Here is a 12,969-nt window from a genome sequence, read left to right as displayed (position 1 = left end):
GGAATTGCGGTTGCGGGGGGCCCTGCACTTTATGAGGCAGTGGGTCTGGGGCGAAACCCTGGTGGGGGCCCAGGGGACGAAACCCTCGGAAGCTCCTGAATTTTACAGATTTTATAGGGCTTGAAATATATCTCCTATTTAGTCTTTTGTACTATTTTCTATCATTTTTTACGAGGTGAAATTAATAAAGTAACACAAATTTTAAGGGTTTTGGAAAAAAATTAAGTTCTCCCAATAAAGTCATTCAAGAAATCAATAGATTTTGTCATTTATTTCTCCGGGAGTGGAAGAAATTATTGCTTCTTACATTGTTTAGTACATTTTTCTAAACAAGATAACACGATTTACCTTAAGTTTGAAAATTTTAGGAGGGGGGGGGGCGCCGGCTGTGCCCCCCCCCCTCCCCTTAAATCCGCCACTGTGTATTTTCATAGAGAAATTTTTTAGAGATATGCTTTACGGTATACTGAGAAAGTATATAGCACGCCAAATTCACAAAAATGGGCTAAACATAGTTTCACAGTTGATAAACTAGGTTTATCGACTGTAAACTATAGTTTACGGACCGTAAACTATAGTTAACGATTCGTTAACTATAGTTTTCATCCGTAAAACTATATTTAACGGTTGTAAACTATATTTTACAAATGCTAATCCAAGTTTATCTGTCTTTAAATAAACGTTAACAATAGATTTTGCTGATAAATACAGATTCACATTTGTAAATCATAATTTACATTCGTTAACTGTAGTTCACAATTGTTAATCCTAGTTTCACAAATTGTGATACTATATTTATCAGACTTGTAAACCGTAGTTTACAATCGTGAAACCGTATTTATCAGATAAACTTTGTTTTGCAATCGCTAATGATTGTTTTCATTGTTAATTATAGTTTACGCTTGTGAAACATAGATTATCTGTTAACTATGGTTTACAGATGTGAAATATAGATTAACGTCGTTAACTATAGTTTACGGTCCGTAAACTATAGTTTACAGTCAATAAACCTAGTTTATCAACTGTGAAACTATGTTTAGCTCATTTTTGTGAATTTGGCGTGCCATATTATGAAGTATAAAACATACGAAATTATAGAAGAAAAAAACCCCAATTAAATTCATCCCATAGTCCACATGTATACATGTGTAAGCAAATATAGGATATAAAAGAAATGAATAGCCAGTAAAGGATTAATTACAGAATGGAAAAAATATGTATGAAAATGGTCCCCCCCCCCCCCCCCCCCGAATGAAAAGAGGGGGGATCTACTATATAGTAGGTTTTCCGGGAGGGGGGGGTAATCTGGCTATTAAAGGAGGGAAATCCTACTAGAACTATATAGCCACATTTCTATGGGGGAATATCTACTATATAGCTATTTTTCCGGGGGGGGGGGGCTACTATATAGCCATGTTTCCGGAGGGGGGGGGGGGGGGAGATGGCTAGGGGGAAAGGGTAGTATAGTAGTATATAACATGGGTCCTATTCACAAACTAAACGGTGTCCAGGTTGGAAGCTTATTTCAAATTCGGCACATTGTAATACAAATTTCTTAACGCTGTGCTTCTTTTTTCTCCTTATGTACCCGATGGGCCGGGTGTTTGATTTATTTTTACACTTTCTGTTAACATAATTGTGAATATACACCTGTCACTATAAATAAACTACTACTACTACTAAACAGAGATTTGACACGAAACATTTATAAAAACTAGAAGTGTGTTTCAATTAAGAAAAAAGATCTAGATGGAAAATGTAATATATGGGGAAAAAATTGTGTTCGTGAGGGATTCGAACCCGGTCGTTTAAAAAAAAGAAAGAAAGAAAACATCGTTACCTGTAAAAGTCGATGACTTTTTTTCCTCTCTTTTATTGATTAACATTTCAACAGATCTATCATCAGTGACAATCACATTTAAAACACTTTGTATCTAAAATATGGACAATAAAATTCCCTCTGTTTCTTTCAATAGAGGATTTCTATCAGGGCCGTAAATTATATGGAGGCGGAGGAGGCAGCTGCCTCCTCCAACTTTTGAGCCAAAAAAAATTAAAATTTAAAGTTCATTAGAATTTATGTTGTTTCCAATAACTAAGAACATGATACCTCCCTTAAAAAGCATTCCAAATCTTTCTTTTAGAATGAGTTAGTCAAGTAACATCTTAGAAGGCCCTAGAATCAAGGATTTTGCACGAAACGTGTTCAGTGTGCACAAAATGTGCTCAGCGCCTGGGGGCCTGGGCGGCCCCCAGACCCCGCCTAATTTCCTGCCTCCTCCAAATTGAAGGTTAATTTACGGCCCTGTCTATGTAAGAAAAACTTTTTAAACAGGTTCATTTTCTTTTCTAAAACAATCAATTGATAATGGTTATATGAAATGTAAGCCTTTTCTTTTCACTTTGCAAAAAAAAATCTGTCTTCTTCTATAAATACAAAATCTGCATACATGTACTGATACAAAATAATTGACAAAAAATACATTCACATTTTTTGGTACCCTTATGTAATGCTGTCATGAATATTTCTTCAGAGTTTATTCTGTTAAAAACATCACTTTCACAATCTTTCAATAACGATGATCACGCAACAGACCATGTATTATTGAGTAAAATTATCGTACAGGTTGAGTTGAAAATAATATCAGTGAAGTTGTTTCGATTTTTTGAAATTTACAAAAAACATGTCTTCGTGAAACAAAATTTCAAAGCGACCGTATTTCAGTGGAAAACTTGAAGAACATGTTCATGCTAAATTTAATTTGTTTCACGGAGGCAGTTTTTTCCCCTGAAATTCGGGGATACCCCTCCATTTTAAGACTAAAAATCATGTATATCGCTTATTGCTTGATTTAAACTCGAAATATTTTGGCTAATCTTTGTCAATACACGTCTTTTAAACTTATTTTCAAAAATGTTTGAATCAAGACATAAGTTCCAATTGGTTTTCAGGGCCGTAAATTAACCTTCAATTTGGAGGAGGCAGGAAATTAGGCGGGGGTCTGGGCACATTTTGTGCACACTGAACACGTTTCGTGCAAAATCCTTGATTCTAGGGCCTTCTAAGATGTTACTTGACTAACTCATTCTAAAAGAAAGATTTGGAATGCTTTTTAAGGGAGGTATCATGTTCTTAGTTATTGGAAACAACATAAATTCTAATGAACTTTAAATTTTAAATTTTTTTGGCTCAAAAGTTGGAGGAGGCAGCTGCCTCCTCCGCCTCCATGTAATTTACGGCCCTGGGTTTTATCATATATTTGAATATCTTTATTTTATCGATATCTCAAGCAACACCTTTAGGGAAATTAACATGAGACGTGCAACACCTTTTATATTTTTGCAAACAATTAATTTGATTTATAATTAAAGGGTTACATACTTTCAGAAAATAGTTGTTTTCAAAGGTCCTTGGATATTATCTATATGAGATCTGAACAGGGTTTCCATTTTTCGGCGATTTTTAAAGGGGAAAAAAAATCATGTTTTAGCTCCAATCTCGTAAATGTCCCCACATATTTATGTCAAACAATTTAATATATCATCAAAGGTTTACATACGTTCACAAAATACTTGTTTGCAAATGTCAATGACATTTATTTCGGATCTGAAAAGTTTTCCAGTTTTTATATATATTATTTTCACAAATTTCATGTTTTTTTGCCCCAAAAGTCGTAAACGCCCCTCAGTGCATGTAGGAATGTCAAACAACCTGATTTATAATCAAGGGACTATGTACATTAAAAATATTTGTTTGCAAACCTTTACTAGCCCATTGTCTACCGTTAATTGTCCAACTTATCAAAATCAAAATGAACTTAGTCCCATATATTTAAAAGAATAAAAAAAAATCATGTGCGATTTTTCTCATTTCCTCTTCTTCTTTTCTCTTAATTTTTGTACCACTGATTAGAAAACTTTGTGTAATTGTAGAAGAAAGTAAGTAAGTAAGTAATTTTTATTAAAATTGGGAAATATTTACAATAAACAAGTATAGATGGGCTGAAAAGCTCTTTAATTGACTATATAAAAATATCATAAAAAAGTAGAAATAACCAAGTGTATATAAAGGAACTATTTGATGTTGGTAGCTGAGGCTACTTCCTAAGGTGCACTCCGGCTGTTTACACACACGTGAAAAACACGTGGAATTGAAGGTAGTCTTGTTTGTAAGGAGTGCCAAATTAACATACACTCAAATAATTGAAGATATCTTCAATTATTTGAAGATACACATGCATCAATTCAATTATTGCTCTCTTTAATTGAATTAATGCGCGCATTAAATCAATTATTGCTCTCATCAAATGAATTAATGCACACTTCAATTCCATTATTGCTATCATCAATTGAATTAATGCGCGCATCAATTGAATTAATGAGAGCAATAATAGATTTGATGCGCGCAATAATTCAATTATTGCTCTCTTCAATTCAGTTGATGAGAGCATCAATTTCGTAGAAATATTATTTGCAATAATTGCTCTCAATTTCGTAGAAATATTATTTGCAATAATTAATTTAGAGCTCGGTATAAATAATTTGATGATCTCTTTAATTCAATTGAAAATATCTTTAATTATTTACAATGCTTTTGTATAAGAAATTAATCCGCGCATCAATTCTTTTAAAGAGAGCAACAATTCAATTAATTAAAGAGATCATTAATTCAATTGTGGATATGTTGAATTGAAGATATCTTTGATTATATAGTTGCTCTCTCTAAAAGAATTATTGCTCTCTTCAAATGAATTAAAGATATCATTAATTCAACGAAGAGAGCAATAATTGAATTAATTCGCGTATTAAATCAATTATTCCTCTCATCAAATGAATTAATGCGCGCATCAATTCAATTATTGCTCTCTTCAATTGAATTGCAGCGCGCATCAATTCAATTGTTGATATCATTAATTCATTTGAAGAGATCATTAATTCAATTAAAGCGCGCATCAATTCAGCTGAAGAATTAGTGTTATCCTCAATTCAATTAATGCGCCCAATAATTCAGAATTGAAGATATAATTAATTCTTTAATTAAATTGTTGCGTGCACCAAATGAATTGGTGATATCTTCAAATAATTGGAGATATCTTCAATTAATTGAGTTTATGTTAATAATTTGGCGCTCAATATGTTTGCGGGTATTTTTTTCTTCTTCTCGAAAATGACGCGTAGAGAATTGTTTTTCCAGTGTCGGCAGTGTCTCAGGTAACATACAACATTTCCGATTGTGTTATTCGGCATCAATTCTGCAAACTGTTTTTTAATGATTTTTTTTTTTTTTTTTACCTCTATATAGTGAAAATAATTTCTGGTGTGGTACCTTGAAGTGGTGTCGTCGATTCTTTTAAAGTCGGGATCGATGTATCATAAATGTCCAATGCGCAAGCGCAGTGAATGGGCTTCTTTTGACGTCAAGTCGAAGAAGAAGTTCTGAAATTGTTTTGATTCTTGAAAGTTCTTCCGACACTCGATTTATTTTATAACTTCCAAAAATGACAAGTAAGATGAAAAGTTGTTGTCATCGCATTTTTTATGTGTAACACACAATCAGAACATTATATATAATAGGCCTACAAGATAAATTGTTTTCGGTTGTCTGTAGAATGACGTATTTATATTTTTATCCTGTTGCTCTACTGCAGGTGGGACATAGGATGTGGTGTTTATTTCCAGTTTAAACTAATATAACAATTAGTAAATGTCACTTTTTGCCAGGACGTGTCTGGTGTGGGTTTAAAATTGTACATAACATACAGTATCTGGAGGACATTCTATATGTGTGTGGATACGTCTCTGATCAGTGGTTGGCTATGATGAGGCGGCGGATTGGCGAGCGTGGACTTAAAATAATCAAGATTTGTAGCAGTAAGAACACAATTGTCCAGTTGGTACAATTCGAATGAATAAGGAGTTGTGTGCTGTTGCCTGTTGGGGTAGAGACTAGGTTTGGGGTGCATAGAATCACCGAAATTACCGCAAATTACCAAAGAAATGACCGAAATTACCTCGGTATATGTTCATCTATATACCATCTAGTCACACATCAAATTTCATGAAGATTGGTAACAATTTGAAGGAATTGTTTCCATAAAACCAATTATTGTGACGTGTGAATCTGAATTACTTCCCTTTACCGACAGGTACTCGGTAAGCGAACTATAAATAGCCAGTAAGTTCAGGACAAAATGTTTTATTTTATCTTTTTATCACACTATATTGTATAAATCAATATCATGAATACAATATATAAAACATGGGAAATAACTCGTATAAATTATGCTTCACATTAATCGGTTTAATGACCATACTCCTTGAGTCAAGTCAACTCGTACCCTGGCCGACTCATACCCAGGTCAACTCGTACCCAAAAGGCAAAAGTCAACTCGTAGCCAAGAATCTGGTTACGAGTTGACTCCTCCTCTTCAATTGATGACAACTCGTACCTAAGCGATATGTCACTTGTATGTGCATTAGATATATTGCATTATGGGCAGATTCTTGGGTATGAGTTGACGTTTGCCTTTTGGGTACGAGTTGACCTATTGGGTACGAGTTGACTAGAATCCTTTAAATTGTTACCAATGTTTATGAAATTTGATGTGTGACTAGATGTATATAGATGAACATACCCCTTTATTGTGATAAGCGGTGATTCTATGTACTGTAGGTTTTGGTGTTGATTCTTTCAGTTTCTTGGCCAAAATAAAATATATATGTGTTTCCTATGTCACTCCTCAAAAAATTAGGTAAGGTAGACAGATAAAACATTTTATTTTATGAAACATTTTATTCGAAATCTTAGTTTTTTATATGTTTTGAATACAGGTCTATTTACATTACAAATACTTTTCAAACATTATGAAGATCATAGTATTCGAAATGTAAATCAGAGAAACTTGAACATGAAAAGAGAAAAATTCCAGTTTGAAAATAGCGGATTTTTATTTTATTGATATATACTGTCACAGACCTCCAGATAATTTTTTACCACAAAGAGTATTTACCCCCTGATTTTCAAATCAATGAGTATTTTTGCTTTTCAGAAAAGTCAAAAGAGTATTTGTTAATTTACTGATTATCTTTGCTGTTTATCACTAATACAGAATTGGATAGTAAACATATGACCGAGGTATGAAATATTAAAATTCAATACATGTACCTCAATGATAAATTCCTAAATAACAATGAAGAGATTTAATAAAAGAAACTACAAAGGATTTTCCTTCGTAAATATACAAGTATCAAATAAATGCATGACTCCCATTCTCGCAAATGCTTTTAAATACTTATTGAGACAATGCTGCTGGAGCGGCCTTTCAGTATAAACTTTAAGTCAAAGTTTAACAGATGAAGTATCGTTTGTCCTGTGACATTTTCTGTGCCATGTTTTTAGCAGGCAATCATAATCATTCGTCAACAATTGATAATACAATTTTTCGAGGTGACGTAAGTCAGCCTCGTATGTCAGACCCCAGCTTCAATGGCGCCCTGTTTTAATCACTACCAGTTGTTTTGAGTTAACTCTTCCAAACTTTCAAAATTGTGATTGTCATCGAAGCATATTTCATAGTACTATTTCACATATGATCAAGCCCTGGGCTAACCTCAATTCATATGAATAGATAATTCGTCTTTATATTATACTACATGTATCACAAGTACGCATTACTTTATGAGTGTAAAGCGTATTTACATTCGCTAATGCGTAATTGTACGCATGATTTTCAACTTTAATGCATATTTGGTAAAATTTAAGAAGTATTTACGCTGATACGCACCTTATCTGGAGCTCTGCTGTCAATAAAATATATAGAGTTTGCAGCAAAAATGTAGGTAGAGTCGGGAAACTGGAAACACACATTTATTTTATTTTGGCCTTAGCAATAATATTGGGATAAATTTTCCCCCAAAAATTGTGCAAATTTGTCTTTTTTAAAATTAGATGAAATTGTTGGGTGCTATTGCCAGAATCTGCCGTGCAACTACTTCATAAAAAATATGAGTCACTGCATTGTTGTCTTCTCGATTTCAGTGATGTTAGGTCAAAGTCTTTTAAATTTTAATTTAGTAATACTTCCTTCTTCTCGGAGGTTTAGTCTTTGGATGTCCTCAAGATTATTTATGTCTGTTTAAGTATAGGGTCCATGGATATGATGGAACCATACTCCAATGATTATGGATATAACTAATGCTATGGAGGCCATTGTTCAGTGTTTTTGTGGGCAGTGTTGTAAGTTTCACCTCAGGAATCCTCTGGTGGAGCTTTCTTTCTTTGGAATGTTGTTAATATGTTCTTAATACCATATAAGACCTGAGATTTGTAGGCCTAGCTATGGATTTGATGACACTTGTTGTAGTATATGACCATTACGTATGTAGTAGTGGTTGTATTTTGTTTATAATAGTTAGGATATGGCATTGAAGCACATGCCCCATGTTGTTGCCCAGTTTTTTAAAGTGAAAATAAATCGTTCTGGAGTTTTTTAATGGTCTTCTGGTTTGTTGATCATCATGAATGTAGGTTGTTTACTTTTCTGCATGTTCTGTGTTGTTTTATAATTTTTATCAATATCCCCAACCTAATGTCTACTGTCTGAAATAAAAAACAGAATATTTGTATTTTAAACTAGAGATGTTTTTTGTTGAGATGGGAGCGATCACTATGGTTTCCATCTCTACTATTCATACTATTTTGGCTTTTTTTAATTGAAAGAGACAGAAAAAAATATTTTATATTTTTTTCTAAAGATCATGAATGTAAACAGTTTTCAAAAGTGATTTATTTGATAATTGTTGACTATAAAATGGTGAATTGAAGTTAAAATTCAATACAGCATACAGAATCTGTAGGATGTTAAGATGTTTTGAAGCAAGTAGAAAGGGAAGGAACTAGCAATTACTTATTGAAAATAAGTTTTAATGAAAATTGATTTTATTTCAATGAATCATTGGATTTTGTAGTTTTTCAGTAAGTATGTACTTGTGTTATGGGGAATTGAAAACAGTTAGTATCCCCTTTTTTTGTCGAGAGCAATCACTTCTTTTATCTTTAATGACACTAGCTCTAGATGAGTTCCGAACAATGCAGGAATGAACTACAGACTTTGTATTATGTAGTACATGTACGTGTAAATACAATTATACATGCGATAATCACAGACAGTGGTATGCAAGTCTCCCTGAACAAGAGATAATGAAATATATACAAGACTTTGAAAGTTTTGGAAATGCACATGCAACCCTTAAATTTCATTATTGCACAATCATTTTTTACATACATGCAGTCATGTTTGGGGGTAATATACCTGTTAAAATAAATATTATAATTCACTTGAAAGACTTAAGTAATGCATAGATTGCATACAATATATGTTGCATTTTGTTTCATCAACACAGAAAACAAAATGATTAAAACTCCAAATTTCACAACGCACTTTTGCTCTGCAAGTCATGTTAATGATTCATATAGAGTATAACCCTTATTCAAAAGATTGAGGATTTTGAGAAATGGTAGGGGTGAGGGGGAATCAGGGCCTGACACCAAACTTACATAGATTAAATTTGAAGCGTATTGTAACAACAGCCTAGAAAATCTGAGAAGTATTGCTTACTAATATTTTTGTTAAGAAGTATTTCAAGATTATATGTATTTGAGTGTTTTTTGCATTAGAATCACATTTTTAAAATCTTTGTTTCATAATTTAACATTTTTTAGGAGGAAATCAAAGAGAAAAATCTCGTGAAAAGGCAATGAAGAAGCAGAAAGAAGCAGATAAAAAGAAAGGTTCAAATGAGAAGGGTGCGAATAGAGGTCTAACATTAGAGGAAAGAAGGCACAGGTACATGTATGGTATTGATACACAATTTAATTTTGAGAATGATTATGTAGGCCACAAATGTCCCATGTCTCTTTCATTGAAAAGGGCAGGGGTATAGTGCTTTCTTTGGCAGTTTGTTTCATCCATCCATCGGGTTAAATCTCCAACCTTTATCTTGAGAATACTTTACATTTGGATATTCATATTGGCACCATGGTTCTTATGTTGAAGAGCTAGTCTTGAATTGCTTTTTGGATCGCACATCCATCATGTCCATAAAGCTGATACTGAAAATAGAAAATTTGGTTCCCAACCTTTATCTTGAAAATGCTATGCAGTTAAATATTCATATTGGCAATTTGGCATCATTGGTTGGAATGGTGATAGCTGCAGAACTGTGGCTCTCTGGAGTAAAATTGGAATATAACAGAGAGCTTCATATCTGCCTTTTAATTTATGAATGTTATAAAAACCTTCAATTTACAATATCACTTATTGCGCATGATTTTGGTCCACTTAAATTGCTGTATTTTTACATCGCTGTTAGAGACATAAATGGGAGACATAATATTTAGTATGTCTGGTATTTGTGTCATATATATATATATATATTATTACTACAGTAACTTGATCCAAAGAGTCGGATCACGTTGAGTTGACTGGCACATATCATTAGATCACACGAGAAACGGAGCGTCGAGTTTGATCTGATGATCCACGTCTGTCAACGAGATGTTATCCAACTCTTCGGATCAAGTTACTGTAGCCCCTTATGTATTTTTAAATCCACATTTATAAGGTAATATATTATGTAATCCAAATTATCAAAAACACAGACATACAGCGGAATTATATTTTGTGTATGCAGTTTTGTGATGCTTTTGATATTTTCCACACAAAAAACGTGTTAATGCATTGTGACGTCATCAGTTTCAGAATATACTGTCATACAGGATCAGAAAACCACAGTGTGATGATTCGGACAATCGGATCACACTCTGTGAAATTAACAGTATCAAAAAACGAAACATTGATGGATATATAATAAATATATATAATAATAAATATATCAAAACAAGGATATTGAAATAATGGCATTTTTATATTATGCAGGGATGCTGAGATAATGAGACAAAAACAGGAGAAAAAAGTAGCAGACGGCCAAGGGGAAATGAAAAAATAAAAACAGCCAGACATAGACTTCAGGATATTAGTATTATTCAGGATTAAACAAGTGGACAAGACAGCCTTACATGACTCTTGAGATTGCTGGGTAGAATTGGGGATGTTATCACATTTGTGTAATGTAATTTTCTGTGAAAATGGACCCATAAAAACGAAAACGTCAATAGAAGAGGATATTCTATTTTCAGTTATGTTAATTTTATCTATAAAATTTGTAAGTTAAGATTTTTTTTAAAGCAAAAACTGCATATTCAGAATCTTGGGGCTCTCGCAGGTATCTTTTTGCAAATTTGAATTGATATTACAACCCATTAAACCTCATATAGTGTAAAATCAATTGTTATCAAAATCAGACAGATAAAATATTTGTATTTCTGAAAGATTGTAGTTGAAAAATGTCAAATTTTGTTTATACTGTCTGACCTGATTCATCTGATTTAAAATTTCAAATACATCACCTTCACATTGATTGAAATTTTACTACCTATTATTTCATGACAATTCATACAAATCTACAATGCACATGTAGTTCTACTTAACATCAGATATGTGAGGAGACTTACTGAAACTGTTTTTATGACAGTATCCTTGTTTTTGAGAAAATCTCATCAGTGTATGTTTTCAGACAAAGTGGATCCAGACCTGAACTCCTTCTCCAAGAAACTTTGGATCTGTGCATGATAAGATGTTTGATAGCAATTGTATTACTTTAAGTTTTGTCAAGTTATATCTGCGAGTGCCCTAAAATTCATTAATTGATGTAATGGTGCAGAAGTTTTAAAAGATAGCATCAATCATTTGCTTTCGCAATTTCACTAAATATTTTATTGTGGATATTTGAATCATTTCTTGTGTGGTTTTATGGATGAAGATCAGGGGAATATTTGTGTACAATTTTGGTAATGATTTACTGGAATTTAATTTTTTCTGGCAAGGTTTTAAAAAATCATTTATTTAGTGACGTGTAGTTGGATTTGATCCATAATGTTCTTGTTAACATTTTTTTTTTTTTTTTTTTTTACATTTGTTACAATTTTATAAAATGTACAGGGAATGTGAAGAATTTCATTTGGTGACATTTTCAAATTCTGCAAACTGTAACTGCATGTATTGATATATGTAGGAGGAAATTGTACACCACATATAAATTCTTATTAAAAGCACATTTTTCATGGTTCAGAATTTACTTTTGTAAACTTCAAATATGGTGATGGACACCCTGAAGCAGGGATGGTTACAGAGGCGTGACCATTATGATACATAATATTACACGAGCAATCAGTAGAATTTAAAATCTTCTCGAGCAAGGGAAAAAACAGATTTTTAAGACATTGATATAAAGCACTACATGTACAAACCATTTTATTATGCCGTGGTATGAGAATTCTATGCAACATGTAATCTGATTGGTCTAGACAGTCATGTGCTAGGGATGATAAAACTTCATATCTCCCTCTCAAACATCATATCTCCCCATCATATTTCACCCATTGGGCAGCCTCGTGCATTTTCCATAAATATAACGCCAAGGCTAGACGAAGTGTATTGTGACGTCACAATAATTCCGAGTCTTTCTACTTTCATATTTCGTAACATTCGGCAGATTCCGTTACCCTACACGAGATGGAGTTGACCAAGGTGATCCGAGTGAGTTCATAAGGCACAAAATATCCCGAGTCTCTGATACACAGTTAAATCGCCTGGTTTTGGATGATAAAAAAAACAAGCAAGTAAATCAGCACTCAAGGAGAATGGAAATACAACAAGAGGCCCATGGGCCATATCGCTCACCTGAGTCACCTTGGTCCATATCAGAAGATTTTCCATATCTATTTGCATGTAAAACCGTAGTCCCTATTATGGCCCCAAACCTACCCCTGGAGGCCATGGTTTTTGCAAACTTCAATCTACACTATGTCAGAAAGCTTTCATGTAAATGTGAACTTCTTTTGGCCCAATG

At 33.2% G+C, this 12,969-nt stretch overlaps 1 protein-coding gene across 2 annotated transcripts; it reads left to right on the top strand.

The window, feature by feature from the left end:
* The first annotated feature begins 5,336 nt into the window (after nucleotides 1-5,336).
* LOC125652526 (putative SERF-like protein) lies at nucleotides 5,337-12,183 on the top strand. Of its 2 annotated transcripts, none has more exons than XM_048881821.2 (3): nucleotides 5,337-5,871; nucleotides 9,722-9,845; nucleotides 10,938-12,183. In XM_048881821.2, exons 1-3 carry the CDS (start codon nucleotides 5,817-5,819, stop codon nucleotides 11,005-11,007), a joined length of 249 nt encoding a protein of 82 aa, XP_048737778.2. In that variant the 5' UTR covers nucleotides 5,337-5,816; the 3' UTR covers nucleotides 11,008-12,183. The 2 variants fall into 2 exon arrangements, 1 of the variants encoding a protein (XP_048737778.2); XR_007361603.2 differs by having other exon boundaries at nucleotides 5,365-5,505.
* The last annotated feature ends 786 nt before the right edge of the window (nucleotides 12,184-12,969 follow it).

This window comes from Ostrea edulis, chromosome 5 (assembly GCF_947568905.1).
Source record: "Ostrea edulis chromosome 5, xbOstEdul1.1, whole genome shotgun sequence".
In the NCBI taxonomy this organism is placed as follows: domain Eukaryota; kingdom Metazoa; phylum Mollusca; class Bivalvia; order Ostreida; family Ostreidae; genus Ostrea; species Ostrea edulis.
The sequence above is the reverse complement of the archived record's forward strand: the minus strand, read 5'-3'. Positions and strand labels throughout refer to the sequence as shown.